Here is a 21,778-nt window from a genome sequence, read left to right on the forward strand (position 1 = left end):
TAAACCGAATTCCATCATGAACGGCTGTAGTGCTGTACTGGCGGCGCACGTGCGAGCTGGCCAGCCACTCAACTTGAAGCGTTCATGTCCCTTTTACAATTCGCTATCTATGTAGAAAAAAAAAAAAAAAACAAATTTTCGTGAGTTTCGCATCCGAACCACAACTTAAAGACTCAGGGAGGGTCTTTCGGGAGTTACGTCGTTTGGGATAAGAAAAGAGAGAGAGAGAGAGATAAACGGTTATTAGGAAAAAAGAAGAGTTGCGATTGTCCTAGGGGTGGTGCCCTCCTTCCTTAGGCTCTGCTTGCTCTTCTCCGGGTCGAAGAATCAAGTCCTTGTGAATCCCCAAGTCGGAGCTGGCCAGAGCTGCCTCCCACAGCGAGACCATATTTTTGACAGTGTTTACTGAAGGCCAAATGATAGGGAAGGCTCATGTTGCATGGAATGAGTTGGCAGGGTTTCCGCATTTATTGCACGCGTTTGTGTGTGTTTGAGGGAACATTTTGGATAGTCACGGTTTGTTTGGGTAAGTCTTTGTCTGAATTTGCCTCAGTGTTCGAGCTTCCGCGCCAAATAGGTTCTTGTCCGGGTTGGGGACAAGCGTTCGTTCACCTTTTTGGACGGTGAGGCATTCTCCAAAGTCGCTTGGGAGGGCTGCAGAAGGCTAGGACTGTTGGCCGCGCGGTTTGTAAGATCACGCGCAGCCCGGTCGGCCCTCTCGTTTCCCTCCAGCTCCTCGTGTCCTGGAGTCCGTAGTGGAACTGATTCAATATTTCTGGCTATAGTTTTTTTAAAAGTTTATGAATTCGTCTGTTTATGATATTTTGCATAGCCTTTTTGGAATCTGTGACTATTTGTAGGCTTTCGTTCATGTACTGCCCATATCTTATTGCCAGGAGGAGAGCACCAGTTTCGGCTTCGTCGGCAGTGGTGTGTGTTAGCGTGAGGCAATCTTTGATGGCTCCTTCGTGATCGAGTATAACGAGGGAGGCATTGTTCCCGTTGTAGAAAGCATCGTCGGTGCAGATGACATCTTTCTTGTTTTCAAGTTGTTTCCGTAGGAAGGCTGCTCGTTCTTTTCTTCTCTCTTTGTGAAGGTAGGGGTCCATGTTTCGAGGTGGGGGGAGCACTTTCAGCCTTGTTTGTACTGCGCTGCTCATGTACACCTTGCCAATAATTGAGTGTACGTCCGCGGGGGAAACCACTCTTTGCAGGATAGCCCTGCCAGCTTTTGTTTGTTGCAGGCGTTGTTTTTGCGAGATGAGGAGTGCCTCTCTGATTCAAAGATGTTGGATACACCCAAGCTCATAAGCTTTTCATTTGCTGTAGAATTTGGGAGCCCGAGTGATGCTTTGTAAGCCGTGCGGAGTATGACGTTGGCTTGATCTGTTTCCTGTCTGTTCAGACAGTGGAAAGGCAAGCTATATGCCAGGTAGCTGACTACCAAGGCCGGCGTGATACGCAGTTTCTTCCTCCTTGAGGCCGGCTCCCTTTTTAGTTATTCGTCTTACCGTTCTTGCAATTTGCAAAGTTGACTTCTTTATCGTTGCAATGGGGAAGTTTGCCTTTCCCCTACTTTGTACTATAAACAACCCTAGAACTCTTATTTTCTCTTTTTCGGGTATTGTGTGATCTCCAAACATAATTTTTACTTGCCCTAGGCTCGCAATGCGGGTGCCGTAGATTTGGATAGCTTCGGATTTTTCTGGTGCGCATTGTAATCCATTTTTACCAGCAAGTTTGTAATCTCTTGAAGTGCCTCTTCTTTTTCAACCAGCGACCCTTGGTAGCCCAAATTGTTATATCTTCGACGTAAAGACCCAAGCCTATGTCGGGAATGCGCTGCAGCTTTTTTGCTAACTTTGATCATGGTAATGTTAAAGAGCAGGGGGAGATTACTGAGCCCTGCGGCATCCCTTTGTTGGGCATGTGAAAGGAATTGGATCGAATGTCTCCTATTCCTATGGACGCGGTGCGATTCGATAGGAAGGCTTTTACGCCATTGTATGCTCGCTTCCAACAGTGCAGTTCATTCAGTGCCTCCAAGATGGCCTGGTGTGAGACATGATCGAAGGCACCTTTCACATCTGAGTCCAGAACAAGGCTTTGCAGCACTTCCTATCCGAAGAGAAATACCAAAAGAAAATTCATGCTACATTCAAGAGCAGAGAGCAAAGGTGTGAGTACTGAGATGGTTACCTCGCGGTTTAATTGGGAATTTGCTTGAGAGTAAGTAGAACGCGCAGAATGACGAGACAAGTGCGTACATGCCGGCCGGAAATAAGAATTAGGCATGTCTTTATCGACGCAGCAAGGACAGTCCAAACCCAAGTCAGGATAACTGCCGCAATTTTCTCAGAACAATAAGCATTGGTGTGTCCAATTATCGTCCCTACATCCCTCTGTATTAGCGAAAACGGACCATAAACAGCTCTTTGGGCCACGGAATATTAAGCATTTAGTAGGAATAATAAAGCCAGGTATCAACAACATTGCGCTATGCATGCCATCGGTTGAAGCATCAAAATTAAAAGAAAGAAAGTTGCACTACGAGGTTGCTGAGGTGTTCGCGCCTTGAAAGAAAAAGGGTGGAAGCAAGTCAGCATAATCTTCTCGCAAGGTAAGTATCAAATTCTTGTACCAATTTCTTTAAGCCTTGTTACCCAAGTGAGCTCCACCTTTATTAGATATCCATCCAAAATGATCCGCTAGTCTCGGCAGCTGGTTCTCTGTTTATGCGCGTAACTCCGGACCAATCAGGTAATAGGCGTTTCCTTGCGCCACCATTAGGATAATTCTGCATGGGATGACGAACTGCGCCAGATGCTGGTCCCGGCTCGCTAATTTACCGCTGGTGAAAATTTGTCTTGGAACTTTTCTTTTCTTCTGTTCTCTTTCAGTTTCCAGATTTCAGAAAATCACGCAACGCAACGCTAACGTTGGCAGCATGGCGACCGCTTAGTTTGATATAAAACCCCGCCCCAGTAGCATATAGTCCGTCCCACCAAGAGGCCTTGTGGTAAGAACTGCGCTAGGCTTGGCGCTTAGGAGAATAGAGATGTCCTACATCCCCAAGATAGTAACATTTTTGTGTCCATGTGGGTTACGCTTCTCTGTTTTTAAGCGGCTGAGATTCCAGGGAGAAACTGCGATGAAGCTGCTGGGACAATTACGCTTCGCCCAATCATACGCTTCACCGTGGGTAGGGCGTTGGCCACGGAGGAAGCTGCATAAAAGTACGCATAAGCGGGCGTCAAAACTTTTATGGTTGCCTAGTTCCTCCAAGAAAGCTTTTCAATAGCAAAAGCTGGCCAAGGGCTATTTTATCTGGTGTTGTAAGGGCAAAATTCCCGCAAAGAAACTTGTTGGCTGACAGGAACTGTATTGGGCGCCGAACTAACGCGGTTTTGTTTGCTGCTTAGATTGCATAGAAGTGGCGCATGCGCGATAGAGGTTGTGGGCGGGGGCACCTCAACAAAATTATGCTCCGTAAATATATAACAAGATATACGCGTTTGTGCCTGATTTGAGGAGAGCTATACGCCGCAAAAACAAACTATGTGACCCGCGCTATATGGTCTAAATCTCCCGGATGAGAATTGTGTGCGCGTCCAGAACCGCATTCTCCTGTGACTTGGGGTATGTGACTTGGAGTACGCGACATGTTTATGTGGCGCATATTTGGAGCAGCGGGTTTGCTCCTCTAATGTCAGAGTGTGCCGGAAGAATGCTGGATGACCGGAGAAACAGTTTCTTGCACCATTCGTATTTTTGTATTTTACTTGCACTTTGCATTGTTATAATCAACCTTGTGCATTAAATAGCTAAGTTGTGTTGTAGACAAATAAGGAACGCAACCACTTTACAAATATAATGTGGCAAAGATTCACCACAACGGCTAACCCATGCCGCCACCAAACAAATCCGGCAAATTACAGCAATGGTCACACTATTTGTATAAAAAATGTGGTCTATATTGTGGCGCTGCCAAATGCAGAACGGGAATTCACGCTTATCGTTTCAATTATAGCACAAGCTCGTTTATGTTTTGCAACATATAACATTGCATAAATAAGTAATCGTGCTGGACATAAGAGATCATATGTACGCTTATTCACCAAAGGTTCAAAGCGCAGTTCATCGGCAAAGTTAGACGAACATAATCTTATATGTGAGGTAATTTATTTTTTACCAAAGTTAACTTGCATCACTCTTATCAGGTGCTTCCGAACAAAGTGATGAAATATAAAAGAAGACCAAATCGAATATCAGCATGCCGTTCAGAAAGGCAATGGGTTTACAGATAAATGGTGTCGGAGTAAATTTATTGTTCCTGCCTGACTAAATGTCCAACTTCTACCAAACACCGAACGTTCGCGGCACCCCAACTGCGCCCTCATCCGCAGCAACTTGACACAGAAATACTCCACCAACTAGCACTTTATTCTTGCAAGAGCGGTCTGGCTGGCTCAGTGGCTAAGGCGTTGTGCTACTGAGCACGAGTACGCGGGTTCTATTCCCGGCTGCGGCGGCCGCTCTTCTGATGGAGGCGAAAAGCAAAAACCCCCGTGTGTACGAAATTTCGGAGCCCGTTAAAGATTCCAAGGTGGTCAAAATTAATCCGGAGCCCTCCACTACGGCGCGCCTCATCGCTTGCGTGGCGTCGTCGTGTTAAACCCTGCAATCAATCAATCAATCACTAAAGCAGTCTGGCAACGAGTTGTCTGAGTGGGAACCTCAACGGTGCTGCTCACCATGGACTATTTTGCCTGGCCCAACATTTGTGATGGACTCGTGCCAAGAGTGGGGCTGAAAAGAACTGAACCCTGATCAGCGCGAACAAGAAGTTGCGCTGTGAAAACCAAGAACTGTCCCATTGCCCCAGTGCCTCAACCCCCCTCACCCCTTTCCCTTCCCATGTTTAGGCAATTGGTCTTCCGTTTCAATTCAAAGTTGTACTTACAGCTCTCTTATTTAAGAACACAATACAGAGAACAAGGTACGAAGACGAAAACAATGTCTAGTCTTGACAACGTCTTGACAACGTCTTGGCAACGTCATGACAATGTCTTGACGTCTTGACGATGTCTTGAAGCCTGTCCGCTTTTCCTTAACCTTTCCTTCGGGGTGGTTCGTGATGGAGGAGTGCACGCTATAAACCTTTTCATCCGTTAATGTTTAATAAGATCAAGGCATGTTCTGAGCTGTGTTGCGCATGCGCAGTTACATCTTCCTGTCGACTGCGCCAAGTGTAGGGCCGCTAAAACAGCCCACTGATAAAATGGAAGCTCCCGGGACGAAGAAAATGAAAAGGTCTATATTTAACTTCTCTCGAGCTGTACTGAAAGAGGCTGTAGCACGCGCTCCGTTCTTTTTCTTCCCTTTCAGGGGCAGCCAAGCGTGCATGTGTGGAAACGACGGCACCATAAGTCTTACCTTGTGCCAACTGAACTTCGCAAGAGGAGCGAAGGCGAGGACATGTGCGCACAGAAGAAAGCTAAGCCTTTCGCTTCACAGCGTTGCGGAATCAATGCATGCCGAGCTTAAATAAATATTAGCCCTGGTTCCCGCTGAGCGGTGAGTAATTATTCGCCTACAAGGCCGAGCAGGTTGGCTGAGAAATGTTGTATAGTTGCGCATTTAATCTTTCTAAACGTGCCGCGTTTCGTACCTCTTTTTTACGTATTCATGCGACGTCACGGTAACAGGATCCATGTTACGGCATCGCGTTAAGAAGCTTTTCTTCTTGTTCTATAGCCGCCTGCGCGTTTTTCTTTTTTTTTTCTTTTTTTTTGGTACAAAACAGCTCTGCCCCTGAGGACGTTGAAGGAGCGTAAGCAAAGTGATGGCATGCGCTTCTCAGTTCCAAACGCGATTAGTCTCGAAAAACTGCCACGAATTCATATTCATTTCACCTATTGTTAACTTCCAAGGCTTCGTTATTTGCATTCTTTGTTATTGTTTTCAATAATAACGCTAACTAAGCGTTGTTTTCAAAAACAACAGAGCTTATTTCAAAGAAGTCTACGCAGTTGCCTTTTTAACAGGCTATTTTTGTTAGTTTATTGTCCAGGCTACGAACCGATTGAAGTTTGTCGTTTAAAAAACCGTGTTTGACAGCACGAATTACAAAAAAATGCAGTTATATAAGATGCGGGCGGAAACAGGATCAGATGCTCAGTTTTCGTGGTGATGTCGAAACCAGGTATGCGCAGAAGCAACCTTCCCACATTTTCAACGAAGATTGGACACAGTAGGATCTGGCTCTTCCCTACTGCAGTGATAAGCGCACAGCAATTTGGAGAGAGAAAGAGAATAAACTAGAAAAATGCAGTTTTTTTTGGCCTTCCACACAGAACGATTTCGAAAGGAGAAAAGGCTATGTCACTTCTAAAATTATTTGGGGTCACACTTTATTTCCTGAAAACTTCACCCATGATGTAAAAAATGAAGGAATTAAGCTCCCACTAACACGTAAGACATGAAGGTAGCGAAGCTGTACGCAACATTTACGACCATCAGGAAGGTTAAGTCCACGGTTGCAGCCGATGTGCTTCTTCGCTGCCGCAATGACCTTTACTCCATCATTGTTGCTGTAAATGTGAACTTCCTTCATTTCTTGGAAGTAATAATCCCTGGACATCACCTTGGAGGAGCGTACGCTATGACGTGACTTTGTCGTTTCCAGCAAGTGTTGCCACGATTACGGCGAACGCTGGAGTTTTTTGGCCAATCTTGGCCAATCCCCGTACGTGGGTATGCTTGGCTTGACAAACGAGCACCGAGGACGCTGGGCTGTCGCCCCGCGCCACGCACACACGAACGCTATAGGCATTTTCTTGGTATTTTAACGGCCGGGCGGTCGCCCCAATCTTGGCCAATCTCCCTAAGTGGGTATGCTTGGCTTGACAAATGTGCGCAGGGGACGCTGCGCGGTTGTCGCGAGGAACGCTACACGAGAGCTAAGCATCTTATTGGTTTTGTTAATTGCCGGGAGGACGCCGCGAGGCCCCTCACGTGCGCGCGCTCCGCAATTTCTTGGTATTTTTAACTGCGGACACGAAAAATAAGCATTTGCTAAACAGCTTCGCTGTTTGTAAAAATATAAAACAGATAAAGGAGATTGATTACCTATATCGATTTTCGACTTGATTTGGTTGCAATTCATCTGTTTTTTCACACTTATAGAACGTATTCATTCATGTCGTCGAGGTCGGATCTCTCAGGACTACGTTTTAAGAAAGCCCTGTTTATCAGCTACACACATCGCCTTTCCGGACACATGAAATAGCACACTAGACATTTGTCGGTGTACAATCATGTGGATCCTCCACACTCGACAGTGTACAGAGTGGCAAACAATTCCATTGTGCAAAAAACAGACGGCTTGCTCTCTCTATTTTCAGTCTTTATTTCTTAGTTTTTTATACCCAGACAATAATTCGTCACTCGTAACATACAAAGCCACTACAAAACGGACGCACCGGGAATTGCGTGAAGAAAGTGAAACACCGAGCATAAAGCCATTACTGCACAGGTGTACACAATGCCAGGCCGATAGTCTACGCTGTGCATGTGGGACTAACCCACCCAGGAATTGCAAATTATGTATATGTACATTCACCTTTATACCTGTAGCAAAATGCTCGAACACATTGTGTTAGAGTTTGCAACAAATTTCATTTAATCAAACCTTATTCTCCAATTAAATCAGCATGGTTTTAGATCCGGATTATGTACAGTTACTCAGCTTGTTGAAACATTGCATGATTTAGCTCTAGGTATAAATGAGCGTTCGCAAACTGATGTAATATTCATTAATTTCTCTAAGGCGTTTGACCGTGTTCCTTATGCTAAATTAATTTTCTAATAATTAATTACTGAGGGATGGACCGGTTGTCTGTTGGATACCTAATTATTTAACCGATGGCCACCAATTTGTACAGTGCGGCAACCTGCATTCCGGTTTGGCTCCGGTTGTCTCAGGAGCTCCCAAGGTTCTGTACTACCTCTTTTGTGGTTTTTTATTTTCATCAACCACATAGCTTACCATGTAGAAGCTCCAATAACGCTCTTTGCAGACGACTGCATTCTCTATAACCAAGTAAAACACCGTGACGATCAGTTGAAACTAAATAACTCGGTAAAAAGATAGCCCAGTGGTGCGACGACTGGCAAATGACGATCAATGCCGACAAAACAGACTGCATGTCCATTACAAAGAAAACTTCAAGATTAAATTTCTCGTACCATTTTAACAATGTCGCTATTCAAAGTGTAAACCACTATAAATACCTAGGCGTAACGATATCTTCAGATCTTGGCTGGACTGAGAATGTCCGTCACGTCACAAAGAAAACATTAAACAAGTTATTTTTTACCAAGAGGGCACTTTATTTTTCCCTCCACGAAACCAAACTTCTGGCATGCGTCACGTTCATAGGGCCTCTCCTGGAATATGCATCTGTGGTCTGGTCCCCTCAAACCCCGTCTAGCAATATAACTCAGGAGAGGTTTCAACGCAAAACAGTGCGCTTTATCTACAACAGGTATGAGCGCACTGACTCGCCAACTGAGCTATTACGGTGAGCAGGTTTACCCACCCTTTCAAGCCGTGCACAGCTTCTTCCATTGAAGTTTCTATATCAAGTAATCCACAAGTCACTGAGAATAAACCCTGATTCCTTCTTGACCTTTCGCGACGCTATAGACCGACGAGGCAATGGCACTCTTGGCAATTAGAAGAGTATTCATTTACTAACAACACTTTTAGCTATTCTTTTGTTCCACGCAGCACTCGTGAATAAAATGCATTAGGCCCTGCTGTCACTCAACAGCTAACCATTCAAAAATTTATGCAATTTGTTGAAAAAAGTGTGCTAGGTTGCGTATCTTGGTGGATGATGTTCGTATTCACCTTGTATGTGATTGGTGTGCGTTATTACTGCCTGAATTGCCTGAATACCTTGAAATCTATGTAATGTGATGCTTGCATGCGTCTTGGTATCTATATTGTTTGAGGATGCATACTTGTGTTTTTTACTGATTACAGTTAAACCTGGAAGTTGAAGAAAATTCCCAATATTTCGTTACATGCAGGTTTCGAGTTAAGGGTGGCGTGAATGAAGCAGAAACGAAACCAAAATGCTATGGACATCAGTGATTTTAAAGTGATTTCGCGAGGATTTCTTTCACAGTAAAAAAAAAAAACTGCGTGCTTTGAGCCTGCTGCTATTGCACGAACTTAGGCTCATACACGGCGGTCCAAAGAAGCAAGGTTACTTACCGCTGCATTTACAAACGTAACTTTATTATAACTTTTGCCTTCGACACTTCTGGTGCCAAACACGTTTCAAGAACGAAACGCATGCTGAAAGCGCGCCTTTTCGCGAACTTGATGTTGCGAGCTGATACAAGCTTGGATACTTTATACCTGGCGGCGACGTTCTTCTTCCTCGCCGGCGGAGACGACACTTGAAATTTTAAAATCGCGTGCTTGTCTTGAAAACACAAAACTTTCCCTTTTCTGGCATCAGAACTGTTCACCGACGAACGAACACCACAGATAGCAGTGGAGGCACGCGACTACACGCCGACAGGCTGGCCTAGCACCAAACCGACACCATACTCACACGAGGAGAAGCACCGTCGTTTCCGGTGCGCGCGAAATTCGCTATATTAGTGCATTTCTCTAGCCGATTTTTCAGAAAAAAGGGCAAAAAAAAAAAACGACTCATCAGCGTTGCGAATTCGTTAAATCCAGGCTAACCGTCGCAACGCCTTCGTTACTTAGAGGTCGCAAACACATGGGTTTCAATGGGGCTGGCGATGGGGAATTGAAAAGCTTCGTTAAATCCAGGATTTCGTGACATAGAGGTTCATTGCAGTCAGGTATAACTGTATTTTTATTATACCTGCTCTGAATGTGCACTGTAGTACTCGATACTCTTGGCGCTTTGCCTGCGATAGTTGGGCATCTTTTCTGTAATTTAGAATGTGTGTGCTCACTCCTGTAATAATTCTCTTTGGGGATTGACAGCATTGTGTAAATAAATGAAAATAAATAAATAAAATGTATAAGTATATGTACATGAACACAAAAAGAAAAGCCAGCAGTCAAGCTGCTATTAACTGCTGGCTTCTTTTTCTGCGTTCGCAACGAGCCCCTCGTTTCCAGTACATGCACACTATGTGTGTATGTATGTATGTATGCATGTATGTATGTATGTATGCATGCATGCATGTATGTATGTATGTATGTATGTATGTATGTATGTATGTATGTATGTATGTATGTATGTATGTATGTATGTATGTATGTATGTATGTATGTGTAGGTGTGAGCATGCATGCATGCATGTGTGCATACATTTGCGCATGTATGTATGTATGCATGTATGTATGTGTGTAGGTGTGAGCATGCATGCCTGCATGTGTGCATACATTTGTGCATGTATGTCTGTATGCTTGTATGTATGTATGTATGGATGGATGGATAGATGCCTGTATGCGTGTATGTGTGTGCATGCATGTATGTCTGTATGTGCTGCATGTATGCATGCCTGTATGCGTGTATGTGTGTGCATGCAAGCATGTATGTGTGCATGCGTGTATGTATGTATGCATGTATGTATGTGTGTACGTACGCACATACATGTATGTACACATTGAATGAAACTATACCAAGGATAAACATTTTGTATGCCTACGTACTGGAACTTGCGCAAAACAAAAACAAATAACGCTTGCAGCCTCCAGTGCACCCCCTCCCTCCAACAGACACACACTCGCAACAGTCAGAAAGACTTGAACGGCTGCTTCCAAGTTTCAAATGATTCAAGTAAGTATGGCATGAAAACTGGTTGCACGAAACGGTGCGGTAGAACTTGGAGCTCGTTAGTTTTGAGACGTTTATCCAGATGAGTGTGCTAAGCCACCTTTGTTCGATTACATGTAATCAGTGACAAAATATGAGCCTTGTAGGCAAGACGCTCCAGAAGCAAGCGCTGAAAACACGACATAGGATAGGTCACGGGTAAAAGAGCGGCGTAGTGCGATCACGAATAAAAGCTGGTAATGCGAAAATATTTTTCACATAACAGATGATAGCAGCGGAAAAGGTTCGCAGATGACAGATATTGCCTTTGAAATGTCGCGTTGATATTTCAGGTCTCATCTATACGGGCCCTGTGAATTCTGGCATGGATGAAGTAAAAGCACCAGCCATCCAAAAGCGAATGTGAGCTTTTTGTGTATTTGGAAGGGAAGTATACAAAAGGGGATACAAAATATCAACGTTGGTCCGCTACAGACTCCTACTGGCATGTCTCCGCTTCATAACAATGGTCACTGCCAGTGGCAGGCGACATCACGGGGAATGGCGGCAATCGTGCCGCTTTCTATGCATGCTTTCCCTTTTAATTTGTTGATGGCTGTAAACCTTTCTGAGAATGTCACATTTACTTCCAATTCAGAGCTTAAATAGTATCGATTAAATGTGCTTGTTGATGTAGTTAAAAATTCTATTATTTCTTTCCAGAAAGTTAATTCCTATTGAAAGCGATGTATATTAAGCTGAGATAAGTCTTCCCGGAAAGAAATACCCCTTCAATTATTACCCTCTGAAAAATTAAAAACCCAGCGAAAAAGACGCAAAGAAAAAGCCGTTAAATACTAAAAGAAGTAAAAAAAAGCGTAAACAATTGTATATTATTATTACCGTACAGTTACAAGTTACAAAATCCCATTTGCAAAGCTGAAAAAGTTTATGACAAAACTATACGTTAAACAAAACAGTCCCTGCAAGTTATGGGTTGAGAAGAGTAATGGTCAAAGCGCATCTTATTACGCCTCCAGACGAAACGACCACATCCACAAAACAAATCAAAACAAGGCAATAAATGGCTGAGCGTGATGTCTCTTACTCTCAGCCTCTACACGCGTGTACACCTCACCATACTCTCGCCTATATAACTTCGTGTCCCCCTTACCCCCTTTCTCCAGACATGCGCAGCACAGGCGTCCACAAATTTGGCGAAATTGGTGCCTTCGCGGTATATATAAATTCCCTACCACACAAAAAATTCGTCTTGACGCAATACACGATACGAGTTTGTACTCGATATTTGCGATCGCTGATCACACACGTGACAGAACACCGAGTTCAAAAAGCGCGCGCCGGCCCGACGACCCGGCACAACAAAACAAAAACCGAGGCAACGTGGACGCCATGATCTGGATCGGAAGCCGGCCGGCGCCGGTCGACGCTACGAGGCGCCCTCGTTGACGCGGCCGCTGACGGGCGCCCGATTCGAAACGATCGAAGTCGACAACTCGACGTGCATCCCATGCATGGTTCGACTTCGGGGAACAGCTAAAAGCGTTCGCATTTACCTGAACTCTGGCTGAGTCTCGGCTTCACGAGGAGCAGGCGCTTCCAAGATGGCGGCACGCGGGTCCCGCCGGAGGACGCAGGAGAGGAGGAAAATGGCGCGCGCGGCGCGCGCCGCTCGGGCAGCAGCAGCAGCAATGGACGCCGCGTCTCTTCCACGGGCTTTTCTCACGCGTCGGCGAACGTTCTCGACAGCGGAGCGGCGGGTCGACGCGAGCTGTGCCAACGACGGCGCTTGTCCACAGCGCAGGTGCTTCCTGCAGCGGGTGAAATTTGAGCGCAATGGGGTCAGCAGAGGCGGCGGCGGCAACGGCCCGAAGGAACGAAGGAAGGCCCCGCCGCCGGCGGAATCGCGAAGAGAGAAGCGCGCGGGGAGGGCCGGCGGAAGGGGGCAGGTCGTTTGGGGTATTGATAGTTTAGCTCTGTGAGCGCGCGTTTGTGCAAACTCCGGCCCCCCTTCTCTTTGCCTCGGGGCCCTCCACTCAAGGCGCTCGCGAGGGGGGCTCCGCTGCCGGCCGAAAGCCCGGTCGCCGCCCTGCAGTCGTGACGTCGCCGAAGCCCGCTAGTTTCTCCTGGTTTCTTCCTTCTAACGCGCTGTCGGGACGAAGGAAAAGCCGCTGCAGCGAACTGACTCCCGCTGCTGTTCCTCTCCCGTCAAAACGGTGGGGAGGACACATCTGCGCCTTTCGATTTTGTGGTCTCTGCGGCACCGCGTACGTCACTGCTGTAACCGAAACATGAAATCAGAATTGAACTTCGCATGCTCAGTCGGCGTTCGCTTTCTCACGCTGATTTACGATTCCCGGGGGGGAGGGGGGGGGGGATCTTTGCAGTTGTCATGATTCATCTTTGCCGACGAGCTTCCTTGAAATGTGGAGTTTAGATATGCGATACCGGTGGACGCGGGGACCTGCGAAATCCTGAAGTTGTATAACTCGTTCTATCTGCATCTGCTACTGCGGAAGAACGAACGTGCTGGGAATAAGGATGAGAGTCGCTGGTGAGACAGTGATGAATGTTCTTGCATACGCTCAGACCTTGTGATTGTGTAGCACAAGGTCAACAGGTTGTGTCAGAGAGGGATTGAGTTTGCGTTATAAGTCACGTTGGGAGCGTGAATATTGTAGACGAAGAAATGACGCTTTGTAATTAGTCAAATATGCCTCCGTGTGACGTGGGCACTGTTTGACGTGGCTGCAGGAGCCGCACAGCGGCTCACATTGGCAGAGAGTGTTGTCTGGTCATCACAGCGGAGAAAGCATGGCGCTCAAATAGGAAAGTTTCCAGCTCCGTACTACAGCGGTCCGTTTAAAGGCTTGCTCACAGCAAAGTAAAATGTAACTCGTAGACGAAGAAAGACCTCTTGGAAAAGACGGACAAATGTACTTCAAAGGGAAGTACCCAAACGTTAAGCATTGATGAAGACGAGACTGAACGCCCATCACTCGCCTCAAGCAACGTAAAGCTCGTGTGCTCGGTATCTCAAAGGGTATCTGACCACACTCAACGAACTTGGTTATTCCTCGGAAGAAGACAGAGATGAATGGGCAGTGCAAGGAACAAGAACGGCACGTCGGCAGCCTTCGCCGCAGCCAAAACGAAGGACGAGGAGGGGATCCTTCTTACGTACAGGCTCGCGATCGTGCGTCGACCCTGAAGCAGAAACACCACCCCTCCTTCTCCTCCGGCACCCCTTCTCTCTCTTCCCTGTGCGCGCTGTCGGCTTCGGGTTACCTGCCCTCTCTCGGTTCTTGAGCTGATCTCGAGTTGCGCCATTCGTCTTGGTGCACGCGCTGCCGCGGCATCGCCGGCACGCTCAAATTGCGCGCTCCGTCGTAATCATGCTGACACCCGTCGGGGTGGCGGCGGCAGCGGCTGAAGACGCCGCCTGGCGGCTGTAATGGAGTGCAGGCCGCCGCGGGATGTGTCTTTCTCGCGCGCCCGGTTTGGGATATCGTAAACCGTCTTCGTGACACCCGCTTTGCGGAGAATAAATTTCGCATCTTAGCAGCGTCCCGGAAACTTCTCGCGCTAAATGAAGCTCTTTTTGTATTCTTCTTTTACCTGCTGAACCACGAACTCGTTAGGGAAAAAAGAAAAGAGGCAGGACTGCTTGAACCTGTTATTTCTGCTAATTAGCAAAGGCAGTGTTACCGAAGGAGGTGCGAAGGCCATTATTTCTGAAAGACATATCGCTTGTGTGCACATGAATGCGTAAGTGCCAGTGCAAATTGCAATGGCCAGACAGCGCATTAGGCATTTCTTCTGAGCCCTGTCAGGTATCAGCTATACAACATGGTAAAAGCGAATAAAACATTATGCGTCAACGGGCATATAATTGTTATTTTTACGACCATTTTACACTCCCAACGCCATCTTGCAAAGGTGGCAACTTGGCACCATTTTGTTGGGCCCGGTTTTGAAAGGGTTGCAGCTCGGGCTATAGCTGGTTCACCAATTTGAAAAAAGGAGGGAAACAGCACATGTTTGATGAGACGCAAGACGCAGTGGCATGGTCGTTTTTGCTGTTTTAAGTCTCGTCAAATCTGCGCTGTTTCCCATCAATTGCAACCATGTTTAGAGATAACTCGCTCATTCAATAAATGCAAAAAAAAAAAAAAGAAAAAGGACCGTATGTATACACCCTGAATTATATTATATGGCCCAGTATGTCCCTGTACCCACGCTATGGGAATACAGAGGCATAATATTACTTTTGTAAACACGGGTACATGATGCTTGGAATTGCTGGAGGCTATGGCCACCATTCATTTTGGTGTTGCCAGTAGCCTCAAGAAAAACGAAAATTAAAGTCAGGCAGAAGAAATATGTTTAAAAAGCGCAGACGTTTCACCATGTACGTAAGCCAAACGCACACATATAATTACGGGACGGGCTTCTTGCACGGAACGGCGTTTAGCGTGCAAGGATGAAGAAATCGGGTCTTGGCACACATCTATCCATTCGTGCTTTGGCGGCCCCCCTGCTGCGGGAGCGGACACCTCATGTCGACAGCATTTGCGGCCAAGCCAGAAAACATGCCGGAGCAAGCGTAGAAATTGTCGGTGGTCGCGAAAACCAGACATGATTTGTATTAGTTAACTTGCACAGCAGGGTATCGGCGCTTCATAGTTTTTCAGGCGTGCAGACGCTCTGTTGGAGCTAATATCAGCGAACGCTCCTGATTATGCACTCTGACGTAACCTACAGGCGAATGCGAAGAAATGCAAACAACGAATCGAGTGCACAGCCTTCGATACATGCTGCGCTATTTCACTGCCGGATTTAGAAACTGCGTGCTCGCGAAGGTTGCTCGGGGTGTTTAAGAATGTGGCCTACTGCTAAATCGAAAGCCTGCTCAAGGCCGTGGCACGGCATATCAGCATGCATGCGCGGCCCTTATTAATAAATAACGACTGGAAGTCCCCTGTCTATGGCGGCAAGCAAAAGAGACCTGAAATGTGAGAGGCCCGGCCCGCTATTTGCTGCTTGCTCAGCCGCGCAGTGGTGTTGAAAAGCGCAACTAAATACATTTAGAACGTCAGTATACTGGGCAGGCATCGGACTTCATGGCAAGCCGTACCCTGAAATACGTAGAACATCAGCACGTGCACAGATGTTTTGAACCTGGAAACCAGGGGACGATCTGAGGCTGTGTGAATTGTTGTTCGTATTTCTTAGTATCCTCCCCTACCAAATATACCCATGGGGGGTGGGGGGGGGGGGTGAAGAAAACATAACCGGGTTTGAAGTGACAGCCGTAATGAGCTTTCCAATTGCCTATTCCGGATGCACAAAGCAATCAATAGCGCGCAGCTTCAAGTTGAAGCGATGTTTCATCTCAGGCTGCCCCCCCCCCCCCTCCTCCCCCCCAACCCCAGCTGACGGACACAACGGAAAATGCAGGAGGCTAGATAACTGTAGGATGGGAATTGAAACGCGTGACAAACCGACATTCCTTCCCATCTTTGTCATGCCCCCCTTCTTCATAAGGTGCAGGTACCAGCTCCGGTAACACTATGTAGTCTGGACTTGCTCATGTGACGTACCGATGACCAGTATTTTGGTACCTAATGGTGGTGCGATTGAACTGCCATCGACATGTAACTGACATGTTGATAAATGCGACTTATTCCAACCACTTCTCGTCTGGGTTTCCCGACAGGATCCCAGTCAAGTATGGAATTTACCCCGTGTAATGTCGTTAATTGATTACAGAGTAAAGCAAGGACAATACTAACGAAATGAAGGTGAAAGTAATTATTAATCCGGCTAATTTCCAGCGTGCAAAAAGAACTGAGCGTCATTTTCTTAAGCCCCGAAAATGCATCCGCTGCTCAAGTTTCTTCACAATGGCTGCTCCACGCCCCAACAGCCCAGACGCCGAGGAGACAATCAAGAGAGATGCCTCGAGGCCAATGCCGCGTCCGCGTTGAAGCCCAAAAGGCTTCGGAAGACGCCGCGCAGAAAGAAGCCAACGAAGGCGGAAAGGCGCACACCGCGGGGGCCCCCCCGCGAAAAAGGAGGGCGCGCAGGCGCCTCGCCGCCGCTCGCCGGACAGCCACCCTTTCCGGATTTGATGCATGGAGCTGCGCCGGCCGCCATTCGTCATCGCTCCGCGTTCGTCGGGGCCCGCTTGATAATCTTGAACGTGGAGATTTGACTCCCCTCTGCCCGGGCTTCTTCTCTCTCTGCTTCCAGCAACGCCCTCCCCCTCTTCCCCGTCGACCAGCGGCTGCAGCAGCAGCAACCAGCCGAGCTGGTTGCTGGCCGGGCCGGAATTCTCGACAGAGATGAACGACACGCTTCCTCCTCGCGTTCTCCGCTGTGCCGACGACGCCGCTGCGTTGCGCTTTTTCGCCCCCTCCTTTCGTCCTCCGCCCGCAAAGTTCACGCTGAGGTAAGGCCTTTGCCTTTTTCCCTTCTCTTTTAATAGAAGCAAAAATAAAAGAAGAAGAAGAGAGGAGCGTGTCCGTCGTCTCTTTCTTCTTCCTCCTCTTCCTGGTGCCTCCTGCTTTGCGCGTGCAGCTTTTCAAGCGGGCTGTACGCCGAGCCCCTTCCTCCTCCGAGCCCCTGGGGATTATAATTCGGCGCAAGGGAAATTACCGCCGCTGCCGCGGAGGAGGCAAGACGCGCTGCTGCAGTTGCAGCACGGCGGCCGAGCTGTGGAAGAGGCCGCTGTGGAGCGCGGATCCGACGAGGAGCGCTTCAGTTTGGCCCGCGGCCAAGTTCCTCTCGTCTCGGCGCTCCTGCTGCTGCTGCTGCTTGTGCAAGATGCATGTGCCGAGACAAGGGTGGGAGTCCGTCTTGTTCTTTCGGGCTGCCGAAAGAGAAAAAGTAGAGGAGACCAAGAGGGAGCCGAGAGAGAAGGCAGGGCGGCGAACGGGCCACGACAGGGCGGCGTGTTTACGCGGCCCAGTTTGCACCCGGCGACCACTGACGTCGCCCGCTGGAAGTTCGGGCGCCGCGAGGGAAGGGAGAGTGGGCATTCTTTCCTTCGAGCATTTGCCTTCTGTATATAATCAATGAACTGCATTTAAGACAAGGTTTCAGAAATGACGGATCAATGGCTGCTGTTTTGTTTTCACTTGAACTTGAGAATCAAGCTGGAGGAACAAATGAGACCGTTCCGAAGCCTCAGCCACTGTTTCCAGCCGAGTACTTTGAACACAAAGTCGACATGCGCAAAATCATTTTTTATCCCAGTTCGGCCAGGCGTGAAGGATGGAAGGGTGTATAAGAAAGCCAGGAAAGTTAGCCTGTCTAGAGAATAGTTGGCTATCCTGCAGGTATGTATAGAAGGGAAAGTAGGCAAACAACAGCAATAACAAAAAAGGGAACCAGAGAAACAAGAAATGTTGGCGCACTGTGTAGACAGGTATGTCCTGCAAGCGTGAAGGTATACCTGCATGATGAAAAGAAAACGATGCGAAAGCTTACGCGCCGATTTAATTTCGAAGTCCGTGTGCCTTGTTTCAGCTTTCTGTAAACATCGCCCTATGCCACGTTCTCCCCCTCCTTCTCGTACGGGCCTGGACTTTGGAACCTATTGAGTTAACTTGGCGAGGAGGGCCCTGAGCGCCAGTCCGACCCCAGGGTACAATGAGTGTACGAAGGGCATCCCTGACTTGGGCCAGTTCCCAATCGGACGGGTTCCCTGACGTCTGCACATGACGTCTGCACCTAGAATAAATAAAGATTCATTTATCATCATCATCTGCCCCCTGTCAGGCTGACAATGTTCTATTATTTTAAATTCCAGTAAACTATGTTAATAGCAACGCCGATGTCAATAAACCCGAAAGATAAGCTTAGAAAAAGAAAATGCAATAGGCTATTGTGTGCTCGAAGAGATTTTTTGCCCATAAAGGACAGTTTCACACACTGGTTAGTTAAAATTTTCGGCGGGTTTGCTGGTGCTGTTATCATTTTATTTTGCCCGAAATACCCAATTACGATAAGAGATACGCTTTCTTCCGGTGCCCTGTTAGACCGTTCTTGCATTAATCAGATAAACGGAAGCCGTATCAGGCCTCTTTTACATCAGGTAGAAGCAATCAATAGAAAGTTCATTCCTGCGATACCAACAAAGCAAGGGGTTTTCGATATAAGCTAGGTATACATCCACACGCCTAAGAAAGCAAGCGGCCAAATCAAAGCCACGCCTCCTTGCCCGCACAAAGCATAATTTATTTATTTATTCTTCGAGTGAGGCAAGACCAACAGCCGCCGACCTCCCACTTGGAAGTTAGAAAGAACAGAGGGGCCAGGCGCGCACCTTGGCGGACATAAATTACGGCAGTAGGGGGAACGCTCCGCCGCTGAGCTGCTACTAGGAGGGCTTCGGCGAGAAACAAACAGCGACCCCCTCGAAACCGTCCCTGCCCGGGGCGTGAATCCGCTATAAAAATCCGCGCGCTCGATGCTTCCTGAGTGTCGTAATTGATGCTAATCTCTCGTACGTCGCTCTATTTAAATCGTTTCTCTCTCTCTCCCGCCCCCCTCTCTTAGTTTCTCTTTTTGCAGGCGCCACGGGTGGAAGAAGAAAAAGAGATTGGCACCGAGAGTCGCGCCTCTGCCAACCAGCTAGCGAAGAGCGGTCCCAACTTCACGCTCAGCTGCCCTCGTCGCCAAGGAAGCGGCCCAAAAGCGCGGCGGCCACTTCGGGTGTTTGCTCATCTGTGACCCTCGCTGATTGGCCGCCCGTGCTTCGCCGGCGATGCCGACGCCGTACCCGGCGCCCACTGCATCCCGACCCAAGGGAGAACGGGGACCCAACTATCGGCGCCTTCTTTCAATTCAACCCCCGCCCCCTGCCTACACCCTCTTTGCCGCCGTGTTATCTTTTAGGTTCCCCTTACGGCTATCGACAGAGTCGAGATGAGATCGGAATCAACCTGTCAATGCGCTTTTCTCATTCGCTGTGTTTTCTATCTGCGGACCGGGCGGTTATTTCCGAGGCTGTGTTTCAAAGGACACTCAACATATTTTCGGGGCCTTCTTCGCTGCAATCTACCTGAATGACCAATCGTTGTATCCAACGGATCAGATTCGATCCCTCAAAGAGATCAAGGGAGCGAAGGGCGACGTAGAATCGGACTCCTCCAAAAAATTTTATCGCGCTGTGGCGTTCCGAAATTCAAAACGTGAAGTTCGCAGTGCGTTATTGTCATAACGCGGACGTCGTTTACTTGTGTTCGATCGATCGGGCCTCACTACTCTACAAATTATTCGCTCGATTACAATGGCTGGTCATTCGGGTACAGTGTGGTGAAGCAGACTCACGGATGCTATTATACTGAAACTGCATGGAGCGTGAACTTATAAAAGACAGGTGACTATGGAAGCAATAAAAATCCCGGGCAATCTTCACTAGCGTGAAACCTGGAGAGGGGCGAAGCATGCAGTGTATAAGTGTATTCATGGCGCCCTGGCGTTTTTGCCCGCGGAGATGAAACCGTTGGGGGGTGGAGGTATACAGCTTTGCTGTACGTCTCGTGTCTTTGAAGCAAGAAGCAGCGCGAGGCGTTGGAAAACGAGTGTCCCGGTGTTTTAATACCGTGACTACATGATACTACGACGACATGAGACGACGACAGCCCGAGCCCTTAAAAAGGGGTGATTAAGGTATAATGACACTGCATGCATTACTGAGACACTGTGTATCGCATTTGAAGCATTGTAAGTTTGATTACGGGCTTACGTTTTTTTCCGATTGAGAGTTTTGTGTGGAAATAAAACGAGGCTGCACTGTGTTTGATGCGCTGACTACGACCGAAAGGTATAAAATAAGGTTCTTTACAACAGCGCCGGATATAGGGTGAGACAAAAGCATCGGTCATGAAAATGGTAAGGCCAAGAGCAGCACCTGTAAACCAGCAGCTTCAGACATGCACAGTCGAATCGTCAGTTTCCACGCTTATTCACTGGTAAGTACACCTGTTAAAAAAGGTAAGTGTGCATGCGTATCCTTACAAGCACGACACGTCGAACACGTAACGGGCCACTGCATCCCCCTCCGCCCCCTCCCCAAACGACGCTAACGCACTTAACCTATTTGAATATGAGAAGGCGTGTAACGAAGATATCCCTGGGGCCACGTTTCTGTCTAGGACTTCAATAAACCCTGACGTTAATTGATGAACAGGTAACAGAAATTGACCTAATCGGTATTTATATTCATTTATTGCCTCAAACATGCCCGGCGGAACTGAGTAGCACGTGCCAAGTGACGTATTGGCAAAAGCCTGCAAAAACAGCCAGTAAAAAAATAATTTAATTAAAACAGTTACAATGTACCAACATCATTCATCTAATTAATAACGTGTAAATTAACAAATAACTTCAGTCAACACGCGCTCCCGTTGATTGAAATTCGCGGCATCCTTATGTGGTCGTCCTTCAATTTTTTGTGGTCATTTCCTATCAAACACGCCGGGAGGCACGCTCGAAAACGTGCGATTTTCTACGAAAGCAAACAGAACATAACGTTTATTACTATTAAGAAAGGTATGATCACTCTGAAAAAAATACCTGGGGGCGCGTTTATCCACAGAGCAGCTGAGTGATCAATTGTTGCTAAGGAGAGTACATAAAGCCCCAATGATGAGGGTCAGCATACGGTTTGACACGAAAATACGTTCTGACATTATGCGGGAGTGAAAGCATGAAATCTTGCCTTCGTGGATGTCACAGCACATATCACATTTCTTAGCGTGATTTTACGTCTGACCTCGTCATTCTTTAAATTTTTTGTCTTTTCTAAACAGCCATTGTTCATTCCGGTGCATTGGGTCACGCCAGACCCAATAAAAGTATGGAGCGTGAAACTGGTTTTGGGAAATTTTTACATTTCATGAGCTCCACATACCTATTCTTCGTTTATGC

At 47.4% G+C, this 21,778-nt stretch overlaps 1 protein-coding gene across 1 annotated transcript in view; it reads right to left on the reverse strand.

The window, feature by feature from the left end:
* Positions 1-21,778, reverse strand: part of LOC144179786 (uncharacterized) — a 164,178-nt gene that overhangs the window by 133,205 nt on the left and 9,195 nt on the right. The window contains exons 2-3 of the mRNA XM_077708222.1: positions 17,524-17,711; positions 12,394-12,926 (exon numbers count right to left, since the gene is read on the reverse strand). Coding sequence (XP_077564348.1) covers positions 12,394-12,926; positions 17,524-17,711 — 721 coding nt within the window. The remainder of the gene's footprint in view (positions 1-12,393; positions 12,927-17,523; positions 17,712-21,778) is intronic.

This window comes from Haemaphysalis longicornis, unplaced genomic scaffold, assembly GCF_048455015.1.
Source record: "Haemaphysalis longicornis isolate Haplotype H1 unplaced genomic scaffold, Haemaphysalis longicornis Haplotype H1 scaffold_4, whole genome shotgun sequence".
Taxonomy (NCBI): Eukaryota; Metazoa; Arthropoda; class Arachnida; order Ixodida; family Ixodidae; genus Haemaphysalis; species Haemaphysalis longicornis.